At 41.5% G+C, this 20,699-nt stretch overlaps 3 protein-coding genes across 3 annotated transcripts in view; 2 read left to right on the top strand and 1 right to left on the bottom strand.

The window, feature by feature from the left end:
* The first annotated feature begins 2,286 nt into the window (after positions 1 to 2,286).
* Positions 2,287 to 4,168, top strand: LOC133015733 (hepatic sodium/bile acid cotransporter-like). Its single transcript, XM_061083001.1, has 5 exons — positions 2,287 to 2,675; positions 2,859 to 3,063; positions 3,316 to 3,494; positions 3,748 to 3,947; positions 4,116 to 4,168. The coding sequence occupies exons 1-5, from the start codon at positions 2,287 to 2,289 to the stop codon at positions 4,166 to 4,168; spliced, it is 1,026 nt and encodes a 341-aa protein (XP_060938984.1).
* A 622-nt stretch (positions 4,169 to 4,790) lies between these two features.
* Positions 4,791 to 12,633, bottom strand: LOC133015339 (sushi domain-containing protein 4-like). The gene is made up of 11 exons (XM_061082518.1): positions 12,453 to 12,633; positions 11,695 to 11,836; positions 10,005 to 10,196; positions 9,620 to 9,811; positions 9,073 to 9,264; positions 8,450 to 8,644; positions 8,066 to 8,257; positions 7,586 to 7,780; positions 7,371 to 7,500; positions 6,841 to 7,244; positions 4,791 to 6,077 (listed from the first exon to the last, which is right to left on the bottom strand). The coding sequence occupies exons 2-11, from the start codon at positions 11,810 to 11,812 to the stop codon at positions 6,052 to 6,054; spliced, it is 1,836 nt and encodes a 611-aa protein (XP_060938501.1). The 5' UTR covers positions 11,813 to 11,836; positions 12,453 to 12,633; the 3' UTR covers positions 4,791 to 6,051.
* Positions 12,634 to 14,082: 1,449 nt separating this feature from the next.
* Positions 14,083 to 20,699, top strand: part of fsip1 (fibrous sheath interacting protein 1) — a 29,617-nt gene continuing 23,000 nt past the window's right edge. Inside the window, exons 1-8 of the mRNA XM_061082997.1 lie at positions 14,083 to 14,178; positions 14,255 to 14,312; positions 14,822 to 14,982; positions 15,061 to 15,142; positions 15,410 to 15,505; positions 16,077 to 16,201; positions 16,407 to 16,526; positions 19,393 to 19,554. Coding sequence (XP_060938980.1) covers positions 14,083 to 14,178; positions 14,255 to 14,312; positions 14,822 to 14,982; positions 15,061 to 15,142; positions 15,410 to 15,505; positions 16,077 to 16,201; positions 16,407 to 16,526; positions 19,393 to 19,554 — 900 coding nt within the window. The remainder of the gene's footprint in view (positions 14,179 to 14,254; positions 14,313 to 14,821; positions 14,983 to 15,060; positions 15,143 to 15,409; positions 15,506 to 16,076; positions 16,202 to 16,406; positions 16,527 to 19,392; positions 19,555 to 20,699) is intronic.

Genomic DNA, 20,699 nt, shown 5'->3' with positions numbered 1-20,699 from the left:
AACTTGTCATTTTAGTTCTAAACACACTGATGTATGTTCAAGTGTTCATTTTGACACTAAGTTTGGTTTACAGTTTTGGCAGTCGACCATGCCACGGGACTCTCACCACAGCAGCCAGAGACAAACCATTCCGTCTGAGCATCTTTATTTGATCACAAACACACGAGAACAAACATCAATAAACTAAAACCTAAAGTGACTAGGTTTACAGCTCTGTGGTCTCTTCAGAGTCTCCCCATGTCCTGTGTGTCTGTGTCAGATTCCCCCACCCCTATTTTTTCCCACTTTTTTCCCACTTCCTTCCATAGCTTTTACAGCTAGTTATAAAGCATAGACAGCAATACAAAATTGGGCTTTTAGAAAACCTAGCCACTTTTGCAGTATGACTGTTTGAGTGTAATACGAATGCCAAAAGACAACGAAGACCTTCTTCACAAAAATAAATATTGTTTAGTGTTTTGCAGAGATCAGGGTACATGCATTGTGTAGAATTGATCGTCCTCTTGTCTCCCAAAACCTCAACAACATCTGTTTAAAAAAAAAAATCTAGTTAATTTGTTAGGCAGCACATCTGCAATTTTATGTTTATTTGCACAAGTCATTTTAACCAAGTCTTCTTTGTATGTAGAGAAAGCTGCTTAATTCAGTCTTAAAAGATTCCACTGAATGTTAGCAGCGTAAAGATTTTAGGATCTGGCTTCTTAAACTATTAACTTACCTTGGAGATTAGGCAACAACATTTCAGTCTTGTCTAATATATGTGAGGTCTAAACAAAAGCCCTTGGTGTGCAAAGCGCCCCAGTCTCACAAAAACAGGGTGCCCCTTTTGAAAAGGCTGTTAACTTTGCCAGGGAAACTCATTCCTCTGCCTGGTTGCATAATATTAATTGTGAGTCCACACATGCAAATGCGGTCAAGTGAATACAGTGCCCCATTAGAGGTTCTGAAGCCCACTGATGCCAATCTTTCCCATGGTTCCCAGAAAGAGGGGAACTACGGGAACAACTCCTTATGGAGAAGGGCAGCTTCCAGTAACACATGGAAGCTGGATTCACTGGAAGTCTGTGCAACACATGTTCATGAAAACAGATGGGGAGGGAGTTCCAAACAGGATTAAAAAAAAAATGTTTACTCCTGGAGTCAGTTGCAGTGATGTCGAATGTGTTGTGAGGAGTCCGTGTGTGAGAGAGGGGAGGGCAGGCATTCCACACAGAGACAAAAGGAGGTAGTCACAAACATGTGAGGGGAGATGCAGATGGGCTTGTAGGGAGGTAGCACTGTCTGAAACTGCAGAAGCTGACCTGAGGTGAAGGTAAGAAACATATTACTTAAATAATTATCATTATAATATCTTTCTATTCAAGTCTAAGACTGTTGCTACTTTGTTGGGTTATTATTATTTGCTATTTATATTGTCAGAAGACCCATAATGAGATTAAACCTTATCCTTCTTCTGTGCTGTAAAATTGGACTGCACTACAAAAAAGAAAAAAAGTTGACTTAAGTCAACTAATGTGTGCCTACTCACGTTAGTTTAGATGGCCTCCGGTCTTTTTCCTTATTTAAAACAAATATGAATAAGCAAAAACAGTTTGTTGGCCAGCTTTACTGTTTCTTTCTACCAATGCGCAGATAGTTTAAGCAACTGTGGGTCTTGGCTAACAGTTTAAGAGAGACAGGTATGTTAGGAGAAACAAGTGATTTAGCTAGCTGGCTTGTAAGTGAAAGTTGAGCTGGTGAATAAGTTGTGTTTTTTTGTTACATTAAAGCTGCTTGAGAATGAGCATTCCTGTGAGGCAGCTCAGCACAACACCAACTTGCCTTTTGTTTGTAAAGCAATGGTCTTGTAAGATAAGCGTCCTTCTTCACTATAGACTGCACTATAGACTGATAGCATGTTACTGCTATGACTTTTTTTTTAACATAATTGCTCCTTCGCCAGGGCTTCTTTCTCCACTGTAGAGTAACATACCTCCCTCAGGAACAGCTTGCAGCTGAGGAAAGTCCCTTACCCAGAGACCGCTGAATGTCCCAGAATACGGCTACTGCCTCCTCTGTCCACTGGACCTGGTTGGGACACCTTGGTCCAGTCATATCCGTGAGTGGAGCTGCTCTGGCTGAAAAATTGGTAATGAATCTGTGATAAAAGAGGGAGGGGTCACTTTCATTTAATTCTATTCAATTTAAATGGAAATCTAAAGTAATACATCTCCAAATGTCTTTATTTTGTTTGCTTTGTGTGACAGGTGAAAACCTCGGGGCAGTAGGATTTGGACGAGTGCCACAATGAATGTGACAGAAGTCCACCAGGATCAATCAAACATCTACAGTCCAGGAAATGCTTCTGGCAATGGAAGCCTACCTTCTCTGGACCTCTTGTCCCCCCATGACACAATCATTAACATTTTCACCATCTTGATCGTCAACATCACCATGATATCCCTTGGTTGTACGATGGAGATTTCCAAAATTAAAGGCCATTTCATCAAGCCAAAAGGAGTAGGCATTGCATTGGTGTCCCAGTTTGGCATCATGCCTCTCACTGCTTTCTCCCTGGCCAAACTCTTTCAGATGGATAACATGAAGGCTGTAACTTTGCTCATATGTGGAAGCTGTCCAGGGGGAAGCTTATCAAACATTTTTTCCCTGGCCTTCCAGGGGGACATGAACCTCAGGTAAACATTTATTGATGTATTGACTCCTGTCTTGTTGTAGGAATGCAAATAGCTACAATAATTTACTACCTAAGCTGTGTCAGCATAATCTGCTGTCATTAAAATGTCTCCTGATAAACAGAAAATCAAGGCTCTTGTTTTGCATGAACAATTTCAGACATGTTGCATCTTGTCCGCTTCCAGCATTGTGTTGACCACTTGCTCCACCTTCGCGGCCCTGGGTATGATGCCTTTGCTGCTCTTTATTTTCTGCCGAGGCTTTCCCGGTCTGGAAAATGCCATCCCTTACGCCGGCATCATCACGACCCTCGTGCTCACTGTGGTGCCTTGTACCATCGGCATCGCCATCAATCACTACAAACCAAAGTGGGCAGTAATGGTGAAAAAAGTAAGACTTGTGTATTTCTCTCTCACATAAACACAGCCATCACAAGAGCAGATCATTTGTTGTAGACCAGGACCCAGTGGGAATTCAGCCATCACTCACCTTTTTTCTTCAACATCAAAAATGTTGTCAGAGGAAAAAAAGAGTATTGGAAACAAGTTGTGTTTTTACCAACATTATTCATCACAGATTCCTCTAAAATGTGAAGGAGCCAAGTGGATTCTCCTAACATACTTCTGCTCTGTCTCTGAACAGGTTGGTCTCAGCATCCTCTTTATTTGCAGCATCCTCGTTGTTATCATGTCTGGCGCTGCCATCAAGGACGTGCTGTGGCTCTCCCTCACAGCAGAAAATGTGACAGTGGCTGCTCTGATGCCACTAATTGGCTACGTGCTGGGATATGTCTTGTCTCTTATTTTCGGACTCAGTGCACAGTAAGTAAACACACACTAGATATACAAATCTTTCATCCAAAAGCTACTCTAGACCCGTGTCCCAGCTACTACAGAATAAAGTGAGCCACCATAGTGCATACAAATGACATGTGCAGTAGTCTGTCATACAGCTGTGTTGAAAAGCCTCAGATAATGTGAAATCTGGAAAAGGGTTATTTCAACAGTGTTCCCCTTGTTTAGTATTAAATTGATGTTCAAGCATATCTAATGACATTTCTCCATCTTTTTGCAGATGCAGGAGAACAATCTCCATGGAGACGGGTTGTCAAAACATCCAACTGTGCTTTGCCATCCTAAAAGTGGCTTTTCCACTGGAGGTCCTCGGACCCATGTTTTTCTTTCCCCTGATATATATGGTGTTCCAATGTATTGAGGCCTTTCTCCTGATCCTTTGTCTCAAATGTTACCAAACATTCACGGCACCAGCTGAGGGTAAATATCGCAGCTGCCGGCCTGTTTGTGTTTCTGTGTGTGTGTGTTTTTGTAGAGCGAGGCTGAGAGAGAGTGGTGGAAAAGGTTATATGAGCATGTTTGTCACCATTGGTGCTTTTGAATGCAGATCAAACAATGCAGACATCTAATACCATCTGTCTCTTGCAGATAAAAGGTATATAAGTGTTGCCATTAAACATGAGGCAGCGAACCCAGCATGATGGCCTTACCAAAAAGGACTCTGCGCTGGAGAAGGACAAGAAGAGGAGCTGAATCGTGCACACAGAGAAGAGCTCTTCAGTGAATTAACTGTATTATCTTCACTCAGGCCTGTGATATGGATAGATTGTTTAAGCATGTGCACAAATCAATACTTTAATTGTTTAACATACAATCTAAAATGTTATGAATTGAAAATAGCTATATATATATATTTGAGTAGATTTGAGCATATTTAGATTTTATTTTGAGAATGAAATGTTGATGTTTTATTTGCTATTAAATACTTGAATTAAAATGTGTTGAGTGAAAGGTCAATGATATGACTAGAGGGCGCTCTGAGAGCACACACTTCAACAAAGGCCCAGCAGTCCCCTTAAGAAACCTAATTTAAATTCATTAGATTAGATAATTTTTTTTATCAAGTCATAAATATCAGTCCCCAAAAAGTCAGATTTTCCACCATCCTATTGCATGAAAATGTATTCCTAAAAATTGGTTTGGTCGTTTTATTGCTGCTTCTTGACGGTGGTAAAGAGCACTCCAATGAAAGCAATAGAAACAATTTGAACATCTCAAATCATATTTAATCTAAATGATCATGTGTTATAATACAGAGTATAACATAACATAATTTAAAACTTCACATATATTAAAATACCATCTTTGCAAAAAAAGACAAATACATTTCTCAGTCCAAAAGTAAACTCAAATGACAGTCAAACAAAGTGAACACTGACATTACACTAAACTATACACTTAATCATTTTTTGTGTCTTGCCACTTTTTACAGCGTCACATTGAACGTGCCGTCATTAGAATTCAAAATGAAGCAGCAAAGTGAAGACCTTTTTCTTCAAGACCTGTGGAAGCATCAAAAGAAGCCATGGCTGATCAACAGCAGTCTGGACACATAAATAAAATATGCATTTTTAGTTTCCTTAAAACAGGAGTTTCTGAATAAATTAAGAAGATAATATTTTCCAGTGTACAAGTGATGTGTCTGACAGAACCACACATGATATCACTAAAGCAGTAGAGGCGTTTAACTGACATTCATTTTTGAAATTCCTTATTGTACATATCATAGATAAACTGTGCATAGAAGTGGAAAGCTAAGGCCATTGGGGGAAAGGGTAAGCAGAAGAGAAGTAGTGATGAAATGTGTTGAATGCAGGCCCCACAAAAACAAACATAAGTCACTTTAAATGTTTGTCCTCAATCCAAAGAAAAACTTAGCGGTGATCTCCTCAGTTGGACAAGCAGCCTTATACTGTACAGTGACGTTTGAAATGGTGTGAGTCATGATTAATAACCCTTAAATAATGATAAATATAATTACAAAAAAGATAATGCTGCGAGTGGACATGACTTGGACAGCAATATAGATTACCTGGCTTTCATGCAGCTTTTCTAACGTGTGTCTTACATGGTGTGATATGATATGTGCTTAAAGAAAAGGAACAGTAAACAGGACAATGATGAGATTAAAAGCTCCCAAAATAATTTTGCAGCTTCACCCATCCATCAGAAGTATGCCAGTGTTTTTAGTTTTCAAACCGACGCATTCTTTCAGAGCTGACTGTTCCTGTTTCTGATTTTAATCTACATTTTCAAACCGAGCTTCAGACATTAGACGTTACATGAGTAGTGTAGGAATTCCTATAAAAAAATGTAAGCATGTATCTACATGAGAATCCCTCCTCTGTTCTCCTTTGGGGTGGCCAGAGAAAGTGTTTTCTGAGTGAGCCACGGCTTCACTCCGAGGCTCCTCGGCCAGGCTGGTAGGCTGGTCTGTGTTGACAGCTGTGTTGACAAACTCTGAAGAGGCATCCCACTCACCAGTAGCAACTCTGGTTGCCGCAAATAAGTCCGGTGTATGTTTTTAGGCCTCTTTCAGCAATGGCATATCTGGGGAAAACAGATAAAAAGATCCTCGTCATTTCCATAATACAGGTTACTGCATACATAGGAGCAAAATGCCATACTCTACAGACAGAGGTGGTTTGTAACAAAGTACATTTACATAGTTACTGTACTTACGTACATTTTTCAAGAGTTTGTACTTTACTACAGAAGATTCATTTTCAGCTACTTTTCATGTTTACTTTACTAAATTTATCAGCCAATATCTATACTTTCTACTCCAATGCATTTTTACAATACATTGCGTTACACAGTTACTTTTTTAATATTCTTTAAAGTTATCTATCATGAGAGGGGAAATGCTAAATTGGTAAAATCAGAGCAAGCATGTAACATAGACCCAGCTTCCTGCAACAGCCACACTCACTGGTGAAGAAACAGCTGGAATAGATTCAAAAGAGGCAGAGACTGATGTAGTAGATTGGTACATTAGGGAATAGGCTACAATGTGATAGTTCTTTTACTATTGCAACGTTAAGTATATTTAAAAGCAAATACCAGGTTTTACTCAAGTAGAAAAGTCAAAATGGTACTATTATTTTCTTCCACCACTGTCTACAGATCAGGATGCAGGTCACGTCCAAAAACATAAGACAAATTATCGATGCAAGATAAAAATGTAGAAAACATAAAAGGAGAATTTTAATTTAAAGTGTTGTGCAATTTGTGCATATCTGTACTTTACACTAAACATGATACAAAGTGAGATCTATAAATGAGAAATAACTGTTTATGAAGAGGGTTTTACCATCAGAGTAGTCCATTTCTGAGTCTAGAGACAGGCTGTGTTGATCACTGCACGAAGGCGTCCTTCTTTGTGAGGATGAAGGAGCCGTAGCACCTGCGTTCTCCAGAACCCAGGTGGAGGGTGATGGCAAGGGTGAGGGGGATGGGGAAGATGAGGATGGCGGTACAGGGTGGACCACAGCCATCTCTGAGTTTTGCTGTTTGAGGGATGAAGGCCTAGAAGGGCCAGCCTCTGGCGCTGTGGCATGCTGACCCTCAGATAGCACGATTTGGACTCGAGACTCAGAGATGAGGGCTGAAGCTGAGGCTCCACTGCGGTTCACGGCCTCCTCATACGAGGGTAGAGTCACCTGGACACCTTCCACCATGATGGACACAGGCTGGCCAGACACACCCGGATCACGTCTAAATGTGAAGGGCCAGGTTAGAGTTTAAATCTGCCAACCTCTGCTACTTTTAAGAACAGTTCCTTGAATGTAAAAGCATAGTGTTTGGTGTCAATTATGAAATACATGGAGTGAACAAGCTCACCGATTGAGGGATTTCAGTTTTGGCTGTAAAAGTACAAACAGCACCACGAGGAGCAGGATGAGGGCCACTGAGCTGGCTGTGGATGCCACTATGGACAAGGCGGGCATCCCCAGTGGTAAAGGAACTCGGTCTGTGAGACAGGAAACAGCTGATAATCTGAACGGATATATTGTAATTATCTATACAATAGTTAAAATGTGTCATCATATCTTTACCTTGATCCATGAGGCAGCTGAGCTTCATTTGACTGTCCCACTCTCCATATTGGCAGGTCAGGTATTTATAGTCCCCCTTCAGAATATAACCTTCCTCACAGAAATACTCAATCACAGTGCCATGAGAAAGTCTTTGGCATGGGGAGGGGTGGCAGTTGTAACCCCCGTTCTCTGGCTCATACGGAGTCTGACATACTGTCCACGGGAAAAAAGAAAAAGCAATGAATACAGTGTTGTACGTTGCTTCATTAAGCTTTTAACCCAAAGTGACAAACAGATTCATCAGCTGGCTGATTAAATTGGTTGATATCTGGCAATTTAAGATTATCAAAGCTTGTATCTCTGAGACCAAGAGACAAAAGTTCTAAAGAGATTTGACACTATAGTAATAGTGTAATAATAGTTGTGATTTAATTGGTCTGAAGCTTTGTGCTGATTGGTAATTATGATTGACAGTACTTTGTTAGGTTTTGTCTTTACCGTAACTGCGTAAACATCTAGGAGGTTCAGAGGACCAATGTCCCTCTGCACTGCAGGTGAGGAGGCTGGGTCCGTCTAGCAGGTAACTTGGGTCACAGTTATATTCTAGTACTGTGCCCACAGTAAAGAAGCTCCTGTTAGTTTCTGTCAGATTAGTTGAGCCGTGCTGCACCATGGAGGGTCTAATGCAACCTTAAAAAGGGGAAAACATTAAAAAATAACGTTAACATACATAATTAATCTTTCATAACAAATATATAATTTGTTCAACTATCACTTTTTTTCTCCAAGAGCTTCATATTACGAGGTAGAACAGATGAAAAAAAAAATGATGATGATGAAACTAAATACAAATATTGTGGGACAGATTTAATCTGCCTTTACCTTGCTCCATGACGCAGCTGACTGGCATTAGGTTGTCCCATTTCCCATATTGACATGTAAGGAATTTATAATCTGCCTTCAGAACATAACCTTCATCACAGAAGTATTGAATCATGGCACCATGAGTAAGTCTTCCACATGGGGAGGGGTGGCAGGTGTAGCCTCCGTTCTCTGGCCGATATGGAGGCTGGCATACTGGCCATGGACCGAAATAAATACAAGAAACACATATTAACTCCAGTGCCCCTGTTTCACTAAGGTGTCCACTTATCATATTGTTGAATCCTTGTACGAAATTTTGTCTCCAGCAATAAATGAGTCTATGGAGAGTGTGCTACGATCTGGGAAGCAAGTAATGTGTTATCATCACAGATGATGGATGTCGATTAAAGACATGAAATGTGTCTCTTACTGTGTTTTTGTTCAACAGATGTCAATGTTATGAATGCAAACAAACTCTAGGTTAAAACCACGGAAGTGAATTGAAATACAAACAGAAAAGAAACACAGCCAAATTGAAAATGAAACTCACACTAACACCAAATCAAAAATGTCTTGTACTTACATATGTTCTGTATGTATATTATGTAATACAGAGGGATGTGAGGGAGATTTGTCTTTACCGTCACTGCGAATACAGCGAGGAGGTTCAGAGGACCAGTGTCCCAGCGTGGTGCAGGTGAGGATGCTGGGTCCAGCTGGCAGGTAACCAGGGTCACAGTCGTACTCTAGAACTGTGCCCACAGGGAACAAGCTCCTGTTGCTGTCTGTCAGATTAGTTGAGCCGTGCTGGACCATGGAGGGTCTTACACAACCTTACAGAAGGGACGACATTCAAACAGTGGAATTACCTACCAAAGTCTTTTAAGTTACGTAATCCTAAAAGTGCTATATGTACATTTTCTGGAAAGAAAATCATTAATTGATAACAAAGCAGCTATTATTCCTATGATGAGCTATGTAGTAATTATTAAAATTACACGTAGTACCTTTAATAAATATGGTGTTTTGGTTATGCAGCACATTTCAAAATAGTGTTACATAGTGATTTTACAAAATCTGCATATGTTAAACAAATCTTTTTCATGCATTGGCCTTAAAATCCACCTATCAGGGATTTTAAGGCCAATGCATTAACCTACGGATAGATTGGAGTTTGAACTAACCCACCTTGGCTTACACAGCTGATCTGCATGGGGCCGTCCCACTGCCCATCTTGACAAGTCAGGTAGTTATAGTCTCCAGTGAGAACAAATCCCTCATCACAGAAGAACTCGATCACAGAGCCATGGGAAAACATTCGACAGAGGCTTGGGTGGCAGGTGTAGCCCCCATTCTCAGGTTTAGTGAGGGGTAGACATGCTGATGACGAGAGAAAAAAATACAACGTACAGGTTGAAGAACCTGGCCAACGTTTGACGCTTTTGTGTTAAAAAATTAATCTTGAAAATGACTGAGAGTATAGATTTCTACTAGTAAGGGCAAGATGTTAAATGAGACTGACTCCCTCTTAGTTTACAGGTCAGAAAAGACAGAGGTGGGGAGAATTTCTTACCACCACTGCGTATACAGCGAGGAGGTTCTGAGGACCAGTGTCCCAGCGTGGTGCAGGTGAGGATGCTGGGACCATCTGGCAGGTAACTAGGGTCACAGCTGTACTGCAGAACTGTGCCCACAGGGAACAAGCCCCTGTTGCTCTCTGTGAGGTTGACCCAGCTGTTCTGGACCATGTACGGCCTCACGCATCCTGGGAAGAGAAAAGCAGAGAAGACGGAATTCTGTGAAACTCACTTTTTAGCGACAAATATTTTGAGCCTGGTTTGAGACATGTTACTCAGAAGCCACCAGTAACACGGATACTGAATGACCTTTGGTAACCACGAAAACAGGTTTGAGATTTTATGCATATACAACACAAAGGTTGGGTGATGGGAACAACGTAACTTCTCCGCAGTTTTTCATCTGGACAGGATGAACATGTCAAAGCAATCCTATATATTGATATCACAATATTGTGTGTAAGTAGGAAATCTTTGTACAGGTTGTGAAAGAGAAAAAGTGAATGGATTACAACAATTAGTTTAATCTTTTAGAGAGCACTCTGTAAACATACATTAACACCTATTATGTATATTTCAGTCTCGATACCAATACGGTGGATCAGATGGTCTTTTTCTAGTACTGTGTACTGCAAGCGTAGACTTGTTGTTTGTGGGGCTATTGGTTCAGGTTGATACAAATCTATTTAATACCTGACAGAAACATAACGTGCCTCTTGGTTGACTTAATTACAAATGGACAGCTCACCTATGTGTGAATGCACTCAAGACATATTGAGAACACAATGAGGGTCTGACAACTCAATTAATGTCTTCCAGCCAGCTACAATCTCATTATGAACTTAATTTTTTTTCACTTGTCAAAACAATCTGCCAACACATTTATTTGTTTGTGGTGGCCAATCACAATCACAATGTTGGCTGCCAAATATTGATTTCCAATGTATTTGCTGTTTCACGTCTATATGAGGAGCTGTGTGCAGAACACTAAAACACTCAGCCGCTCCTTGCCAGCACACAAACACACACTATCGTATGTCTATCTTAGAGAGCAGGGCACATTCAATGACATTATGGATTTCCTTAAGCATCACAACGGAATGCCTAACCCTTAATTAATTCTAAACCTAACCTCTTAATCCTTTAACATAAAAATGGGCAAAATCTCCTCACGACATAAGGCCTATGTACAAATGGTCATCACAAGGTCATAAATGCACACATGCACACACACATAAATGCACACACACACATACACACACAAACACAGGCACACATATGTCATCGTCGAACAGGCTAAACACAACAGATAAGTTCTTGCTTGTGTATATATACATCAGGTAACTCATATAGATCTTTAGTGGACTACACTAAACATCTAGTATTTAGACAACACGATCATGTCCCATAGTTTCTGGGCTGACCTATTTCTGAGAATAAATATGCTGGGATAAACTGTCTCTTACTGGCATTGAAACCAGTGTCAGACACTAAAATAAGTCCCTGCCATCCTGTAGAACATGCTCAACACTTTCACAGTCAAGACTCACCGACCCACTTAGGCTGTGTCATGACAAAGGAGACTCGATATTATCCTGGTAATGAAGGTATGGATTAATATATTACAAACATAACCCACAAAGTGTTGAACTGTGTGCGAGTGAAGCCATAAATCATGCGTCTTACCTGTCCCGTGTGCAGTGGACACTACAGTCAGTCCCAGCAGCAACACAAAGGACTGTTTAGTGGCTGAGGTGTGGGCCCGAGAGGCTTTTGATATTGACTCTATCATTCCATTGCACATCTTCCACTGCAGAGTCAACTCAACCTGGTAGGGTCAGAAAGGCAGGTCAATACACACGGTAATACACAGGAAGAGGACAGTCCCCCCCCAGCCTGCAGCATGTGTGGACACCTGCCTGGTGCAGGTTCTCTGCAGAGCCTGGGCAGCTGCCAGCGAAATGGGCGTGAGTGTAGGACAGAGGTACAAAGACGGAACCCAGAGGAAAACAGAAGGAAGGATGCTATGAGCATCTGTCAAGCTAGCGCTGATCAGAAGCTCCTCTCGTTAATAATCTGTATCAATGTCAGCTAAGCATTCACTTGAACTGATGAGACATCAGACCTTTAACACATAGCAAACATTGGTTCTGAGTGGTTTCGTCTTTGCGGCTACACGCCCATTCTCACTTCTTCATCATTAGCTACGATGGCTAGGTTTGCTAAAGGCCAAGACACACAGTAAAACATTTACAGACACGGTACAAGGACGATGGACGACAACTAGCTACCAACCTGCGATACCATCTATATATTATTAATACTGAACAAAGCAAAACACAGATCATACTCAGCGTTAGGCGTAGCAACCTGACAATCAATATTAGCCCTCTTAGCTCGCCAGCGCTAGCTAGGCATTCAAATTGCCAGTTAACGTAACTTACCACAAAAACAGGGCCTCTAGAACCTCCACCCTCGCTGTCTGACGCCGCAGCCTCAAACTAACAGCGTGTTAACTTCACCGGAGACATTTAAATCACCGTGGGAACAACGAACAACAGGATGTATCGAGCAGGGCGGCACCACTACAGCTAACCGCTAGGTAGCTGGCTAACTTGGTACCCGCTAGCTGCAGCAACGGAGAGACGGCAAGCCCAGAGCGTGGCAGCGGCAGCTCGTAGAGGCAGGCACTCCTTCTGCTGCCACTGGCATGTAAAGGCAGCGGTCAGGTGCCACTGCTGCCACCCTGTTTGAGGGAAAGGGGATGGTGTGTCTTCCTGTGTAATGACCTTTATCCAGGCATCATTTTTAGATGTTGATGGAGAGTTGAGCTGTTGTACAACAATCTACACACGAATCTCGTAGGACTTGGCAGTGATGTCGAAGGAACATGAGGCTCAATGACTGAAACTGGAACCCTGCTTTCTTTTCAATGAGATACATAAAAAGATTCAAATTTGCCCTGACTTTACTCCTCTGTCTGAAATGATGAGGGCAAGAGGCTGTTATCAATGTATCATTAGCCAATTCATGTGTGTGCCTCGTGAACTAAGATTCTTTCATATCAAAGTCACTTTAACCCAGTTCTTACTACAAAACCTTTGCTATCTTTGACACATGTGAAACACGTTTTTTTTCAAGTTGTACTTGGTAACCTCGGTGGAGATTTAATTGAAATTACTGGTTAGCCAGGAAAGTATAAATAACAGCTTGCTTCAATATTAGTACATTTCACTTTATTTTAACAGGATAAGCCAGCACGTATCAATATCGCTAAATTATAGCTAGTAGGTCAGTAGTTGTGTAACAATCAGACTATTTTTTATATTCTTATGGATGTTAGTGTATTTAACTAAGAGTCCTTGGAGAATGCCTATGGGATCCCATCATAAGGAAAACATTTGGGCAAAAGTGTACTTATTATAGTATATTAAACTGAATATGGTTTGTTTGCAATTGGAAAGTAAACATTTTTGAGTCTCTCTTTACTGTGTTGTAACACAAAAACACAGAATACATTTATTTAGCTATTTCCATCTACTTTGGTACAAGAAACTGCTCCAGGAGCAGTGGCATCTCTGTGCATCATTGCTATATTGAAGTTGAGGATAACAAAGTACATTTTTCCTTTGGTTTATCACAGTTTACTCAAGCAAAGTATAGTCTTTGCTAACAAACTATCTAATTAACTTTCATAAACCAGTATATCTCATTGAATAAATCCCAGACAGCTAGTTGCTCTCAGACAGTGTGGTGGCAGTGACAACCATAGATATGGTGTCAACTGCCCCCAACCAGTGTGGCATCAAAGGAAGCTGCCTTTAGACAGTGTGGCCTCAAAGGCTGCTGCCTTCACATATCAGTGGCAGGTTCTGCTGACAGCGGAAGTGCATCAACGAGCCTACAGCTGAGCATGCCTCGGTTTCCCTCGGTAACTATAGCAACAGATATAGCTACAACATCCGGTTTACGTTCATAGTTAATAAAGCCGGAAAACAGCTGAAAGTTTGTGATGTCAAATTGATCATATTTAGCAAACAGCTACTTCACAATTACAATTACCAAGTTGTCACGATGGACACGATCAGAGGAAGTTCAGAGGACATTTCCCCACCTGCTTCGAGTGAACCAACGAGCAGCCGTGCGTCCAGAAGAGGTCCTGATGTTCAGGTATATAAGTTCACACGGTACAGAACAAAACCAAATCGAATAACCTCCACTAACTTTAGAAAACGATTTCCTGTAGATGCAGATGAGCTCTGAGGAGACTGCAACCAGCTCCTCAGCCTGTGGTCCAGACCCAGGTAGGTGTAATGCGTTATATTAATGCAGACCATTTACCATTTACCATGTATAATGAATGTGTAGTAGAGTGGTTATCAGTTTAAGGATGGTCTAGTTTTCAAACTGGAAAGGTACTCTACCTCCCCCAAGGCCCAACAGTCCCCTTCTGAAATCACATTTAATTCACTAGATTCTTATTTGGATCTGCACCAAATTGCACATACTGATTAAAATCAGCTCCTGAAACGTCAGATTTTTTGTTTTAATCAAGATCTATGAATTATTCTGTAAGAAATTAACAGCACTGATAAAAAAAAACACCTTTTAAAGACAGTGAAAAAGAAATCCACTTCATGAGGGGGTGGAAGTTACGATTACCATGTAACTTGCATCTTGTCACCAAGTTGCGTGGTTATTGTTCCAATAGTTTTGCATAATCCTGCTAACAAACAGATAGACAAAAACAACATCCCCAGAGGTAATAGTGAAGTGTCCCCACATTGTCATAGAGCTTTTGTGTTTCTTTTAGGTCAGTGTCACTCTGATATCACAGATGGAGATCCAGAAGTACTGAGAGCCATGGAGGAAATGAGACATCTTGATGACATGCTGTCTTTAAAGATCTGCAAAGAAAAAGAAGTCAAGCGTCAGAGAAAAGAGCATCAAGCCAAACTCTGGCAAGATCTCCAGGTAGATACAATCTGTGTGCAGTGCTGTTTGGACAAAAAAGTTCAGTGTCATCACTCTCACTTGTGTATTTTTCTACAGCAGAATAAACCCAAAAGTCACTCTGAATGTGCTCATGAAGCTTTGAACACAAAGCTGTTTTTAGCCCTGGAAGAAGACATTGGTAAGCGTAAACCACACACCAGCAACACTGTTCAAATGTGGTGTGCATGCAGTCCAGGGCCGGGTCTAGACAGGCATGTATGAGGGGGCAGCCACAAATCTTGAGGGGGCATTGTGCTTTATTATATTATTATTATTATAAATTGGGATTTAGTTTGAGGGGGCACAACATTTATTTGAGGGGGCCAGGCCCCCTCTTGCCCCTGCCTAGACCCGGCCCTGATGCAGTCACTGTGACACATCTAAAATATGTTTTTTTGTGTTAAAGGGAAAGAGGAAGAAGAACAAAAGGAGGACAACTATGTGCCTGTCTTTGAAACCCAGGTTCTTGACAGTGACCGTGACAGACAACGTTTGGAGCCAAGTGAGTTATTGAAAGTTAAACATGATAAAAAATGCAGCACACATATTTTTCTATGTCTCCTTCAGGCAATACCAATATGTTTCTCTGTTGCACTGCTTAGATTTTGCACTTGATGGCGCCATGAGCTCAGAGAACTTAGGCTGTTGTTTATTTCCCCTTTACAGGCTGCTGCAGACAGCGGTGCTACAACTTATATATTACAAAGAAAATTTCCTGAAGTGAATGCGTGACAATTTACCCCTAATATGACACTTTGAACTGTTTCCTCATCAAACTCTAGTGGTTTGGTTTGAAACCTGAGAGGCATTAATCGTGTTTCTCTGTTCAGGCGGCTTTTTGTTTTATCATTGGGACATCTTAGTTCTATATATAACTTATATTTCAACCCGTTTCAAGATTATTTGGGCAGCTGCTAACTCCTTAATCTCTTAGATTTAATGACAGACTAAGAGTTCACGGCGGAAAAGTGACTCCTGCAGAAAGTCTGTGATTTTCTTTGTATCCTCAGATTAAGCTGATGTTTATTACTAAAGCTCAATATTTACCTGGTGTCGTGTCCTTTATCTGACAGGTTATAAGAAGCCAGAGAACTTCACGGACTCATCAGAGACTGGGGAAGAGCAATGTGAAGACAGCCCCTGTGGAGCTTCCAGAGGCAAGAAAAAACAGACAGACTTTGTCAAGAGAAACATTGAGGTATGTCAAAGTTCATGCTTGGCCAAATGCAGTGCTGGGGCATATCACATGACTTAGAGTGAGTCGATTTGCCTGTGTAGTTCAAGAGAAAAGACACATTTGACGCCTCTCAGAGCACCACTGAAAAGAATAGAAACTCAAATAATTCAAACAATTATTCTCATTGTCTTTTTGTTCTTCTTCTCAAATGTATGCAATGCAATAGCTTGCAGTTGGTGATGGGGACCAAATGCCTTTGACCCAGGCTGAGAAACAGCGTCTGGCCGAGCTCCTCCAACAAATAGACGAAGAGGAAGAGGACGTTGCCAGAGGCGCAGGCAGCGAGGTAGGCTGACATGGAGCCCTAACAGACAACATGTGCTGTCGGATGAGTCTGTTTTTCAAGTTCCTTAATACTTCCCCTCGTGTCTGGAGGTCTTACGGGGAGCAGCAGTGATGACCCCATCCCCTGCTCCTGCTACAGACATTTTGAACTTTTATTTACTACATTTGAAAGAAGTATTTAATTGAAATATTGTTGTTTAATCACAGCCTCTGCCTTCAAAAATGGTTTATTTTCTGACCTTGTTTGTCGGCATGTGTGACATTATCTAACATTTGGCCCCTTTGATCGATGTTATTGAAGATTTTCAAATAGCTCAGCCACGCATTGGCCCAGAGAGCAGCACACGTAGAGTAACAATGGTCAGAGATCAATGTTTTGATGACTGCTTGGCAGCCGAGACAGCCTCTGGGCAGACGATCACGACTCCTCAGTGCATTTCAGATTATGAACCAGATGTGAAGGAGCAATATGCAGCTCATAAGGAATGCCCCATTTTAAGGATTCGTCTTTACAATCATGTTTTTCCAACAAATTCTTTGCGGTGTTTCTGTGAAATTCAGAAGCCGGGATCTCTCGTACAGCTCTACTTTAAGCTGCAGCTGCTCTCGTGGTGAGCGTGTGCTGAGGAGAGGAGAACGAGGCCTCTTTTTCCCCCCTTGATGGGTCTTCATCCGAGACCCTGTGCCACCTGGAGCAGCAGACCGCTTCTCTGTTAACCCACCCACGCCACGCTAACTTCAAATGTTTTTATTCTCACTTTTAATTAGCTTTAATAGACCTTTGGCAGCCGAGAGGCCAGTTGGGAAGTGAGAGGAAACATACTAACCTTTCACATACGGTTCCATTTAGCTTGACCCTGACAGCTCTGCATCCGTGCGACGGCTCGCCAGGGATTTTCTTTTATGTGTCGCTGCTCTTTTTATGATGTTTGCCTTGACATTTTCGAACAACACTGGAGTAAATGTGGTGGCCGATACCAAACGGAGCGGAGCGCAGATGCTTGGGTTTTTCGTTCGTTTTATTGGCTGGAGGAAGACTTCCTGTTATTGCGAGGCGTGCTATTATGAATGGAGCAAGCACATTATTTATGTCACCGGGACTTTGGCCATCATGCGTCTTCAGTTCTGAGGACGTCGCCCATTTCGCGGCAGAATCCCTCAGGACACATCAGCCACAACTCACTGTTTACCTCACACATGTGTTTTTTTTATCTTACCGACTTTTCCTCCGCACAAGCTCTGCAGGTTTGTGTGGTTCTGGTAACTTGACGCAGTAAATCAGCAGCAGTCAGTGGAACATTTTGGGGCTGCAGTGGTGGAACTCCAGCATTTGTCTCTTACCTATGTTGAAATTATATATAAGGAAGAACATTTGTTCTCATTACGGGGGATTCTGGAACAACCACAGGATCGTTCTTTTGAAAATGAACTGACTGATCATTAAGCGAATCCAGATTTAGCAAAATTATGTTGCAACGTCCTGACTTTGAGTCCATCTGGGTCCTGTGTGCATGACATACATCATCTCTCTCTCTCCTCTTGCTACCTTCCCCATCTCTTCACTATGGGCTGTCCAATAAGCTGAAAGACAAAAGGGTTTAAGGAAAAGAAAACAGTAGTGATATTTATTACACGGGTAATAAATATGTGTATTTGCCCTGTTGTCCAGAGGTGCTGTAAAGAGTGATACCACTCTGTGTATTGTAAAGCTACAGACAGTTTGCTTCTTACTTTCGGCAACAGAGCAAATAAATTTCCATCTTTTACAGATGGAATCGATTTCTTTCTTTTACGACTAAAATAAAACCTTTAACACGGTTGTGTTCCTTGTTTATATAGACTCATTCACTGAGAAAACAAACAATGTTTTTGTTGTCACGTTGTTAGTGTTTTGTTTATACATTCAAATTTTTACTTTAATGTTCTCCAACAACATTGAAAACAAATCAGATAAACAAAGAATCCAGATTATCTGTAGCAGCTGCCATCACAGTTTAAGTAGACAATTAATGACATAACTCAACATAACTCAACATGGCTCTCATCTTGTTTAATTGTGTTATTGCCAAGGGAAAAAATGTGCATTTGGTTCGGTTGGTTCTAATCTCGCGTTGTCCGTACCTCCGATCTCCCTCCGATCAGCTGGAACTCCACGGATGGGAAGTATCCCCGCGGACCTTACCTGCTTGGTCAGTCCCCCTGGTCAGGTGGTAGAGATCAGCAGATAATACTATAAGTCAGGATACTCTCTTGAATAAGAATAGTTGATTTTGTATCATATCAATGGGATAGAGTCTGAGTAGTGGAGTAGACTTTCTAAAGTGACAGAATGAGGTATTCAGCAAAGTCCAAGGAACAAATCTTTCTCATAAGTATTTGTGGGAGACGTTTTTTACCTTTTGGCTTTGTTTGCTGCTCCACCTAATTAATAGAGCCGAATGTTTGCTGTTGTCTTACGCCAAGTTTCTTCTACTCCCCCCTGACAGCGATCAAAGGTTACAGCTGCGTTCTTTGTGGAGTTGCGCTTTTGCTTTTCACCATAGCATTGCTACGAGATCGTATCTCACCACTGAGCCTGGATAAGCTCACCACCCACCCAGTGGTTCACATAGGATATGAATGAAACTCACTGGGACAGAGTTACAGTGAGGAAGGGGCAATGGACAAAGTGCTGGCATTGGACTATGTAGTTGTTGTTGTGTGGCACCCTGTTCGCCTAACAGAAGGGAATTCGAAGGTCATGTTATAAGATTACTGCTTAAGCAAAAAATTATAATGTTCATCATTCCCATATTTAGGTTACCACGAAATAAAGCAGGCTCATTCTCAGTGGGCTATGATTTAATTCAGTGATGCTTCTCTTCCAGGCGGACGTGTGGGCGATGTCAGTCCCGACAGGACAAGGTTACACCCCAGTGCCCTCTGACCTGGAGCAGCTGAGTGACATTGACTCGAAAATCCGCCTTTTCCTCCCCGTTGAAGAATTTGTCTCGGTGCAAAGTTCCTACACAAACATCAGCGTGGCCCAGGTATGTGTGATTCCAGTGTTTCCTTAGAGTGCCATCAGACACCATCCGTGGCTGCTCTGAGACGAGGTTATAAGTCTTATACAATGTCAGCTCAGCAGGGCATCGATGGCAACATCTTGTAAAATCTATTGTTACTGACCCTGGGAGAGTTACACCCTGATTCGTAAGTGGTGAAAAAATAGTCTTGCGTTCGCCGCTGTAATTTGGAACCGAGGGTTGCCTCATTTTTCCATCCACTTAACCACGTCTCCATAGGAAGGTCATATTATAAAGCCTCTTGTGCATTATTTCCCACTATTAAACTTAGTGTAAAATATTTCCTAGACTGTTGTTTCATTATTAAACAGATTATGTTATTTCCATATGAGAAGTGGTAACTTTTGATGCATTTATTTCTTCATAATATTTTATTGTATGTTGGGTTAGTTCTGGGTTGGTTCATGTATGCACCTTTTTTATGCTACTGTCAGCATTTGGACCTTGATAGAATCCTTTCAAATTTGGCACAAATGTTCACTTATCTCATGGATTAACTATTTAAATGTAGCTGGTCAAAGGTGAAGTTCATGGTGGCTTTACAGAAAATTGTTTGGCCACTTCAACATGATATCGCAGGTCGGCCTTCAGGGGATTTCTTCAATTTTGACCAGTAACTTGGACTCAAAGATGAACTTGTTACATTTCAGTGGTCAAAGGCCGAGCTGACCTCATATGAGTCTGTAAAGGATGAATGTAGACTGAAACTGCCCTGGTTGGTGGAAGCATACAACCAGCATCTATAATGCTAACCTGAGTGCACATTGTATGAGTGATCTGTACGTATCTGCCACATCAGACAGTGGAGAACCAACTTCACAGATATTTATAACTCAAGAATTTTCCAGGCCTTGGTCTTGGGCTTTCTGATCCTAGACGTGAGCTCAGGACCTTATCTGACTGTGCTTTAATGCCAGATGGCATGCTCATCATTTACGTAGTCTGTCAGCGGAAAATAATGTTCCTGTAGTAATAAAAACTTGAAAACTCTGTGTTGTGAACCCAGGGTGACATTTTCTACTATCAATACTATCAGGAAAAACTGCAGTACATTAATGCCGGTGCAGGAGAAGCAAAAGGACCTATGGCACAATGTCCAGAATAATTAT

Source organism: Limanda limanda, chromosome 12, assembly GCF_963576545.1.
Source record: "Limanda limanda chromosome 12, fLimLim1.1, whole genome shotgun sequence".
NCBI classification, from domain to species: domain Eukaryota; kingdom Metazoa; phylum Chordata; class Actinopteri; order Pleuronectiformes; family Pleuronectidae; genus Limanda; species Limanda limanda.
This window is presented reverse-complemented; position numbering and strand designations above follow the sequence as displayed.

Bases quoted from the DNA above. Each gene is read 5' to 3' on its own strand.
- LOC133015733 (XM_061083001.1), top strand. From the start codon at position 2,287: ATGAATGTGACAGAAGTCCACCAGGATCAATCAAACATCTACAGTCCA. The intron at 3,064-3,315 runs GTAAGACTTGTG...GTCTCTGAACAG, and splicing joins GGGCAGTAATGGTGAAAAAA to GTTGGTCTCAGCATCCTCTT. The intron at 3,495-3,747 runs GTAAGTAAACAC...ATCTTTTTGCAG, and splicing joins ATTTTCGGACTCAGTGCACA to ATGCAGGAGAACAATCTCCA.
- LOC133015339 (XM_061082518.1), bottom strand. From the start codon at position 11,812: ATGTGCAATGGAATGATAGAGTCAATATCAAAAGCCTCTCGGGCCCAC. The intron at 8,258-8,449 runs GTAAAGGCAGAT...CCCCTTTTTAAG, and splicing joins CAGCTGCGTCATGGAGCAAG to GTTGCATTAGACCCTCCATG. The intron at 7,245-7,370 runs GTGAGCTTGTTC...CTTCACATTTAG, and splicing joins AAACTGAAATCCCTCAATCG to ACGTGATCCGGGTGTGTCTG.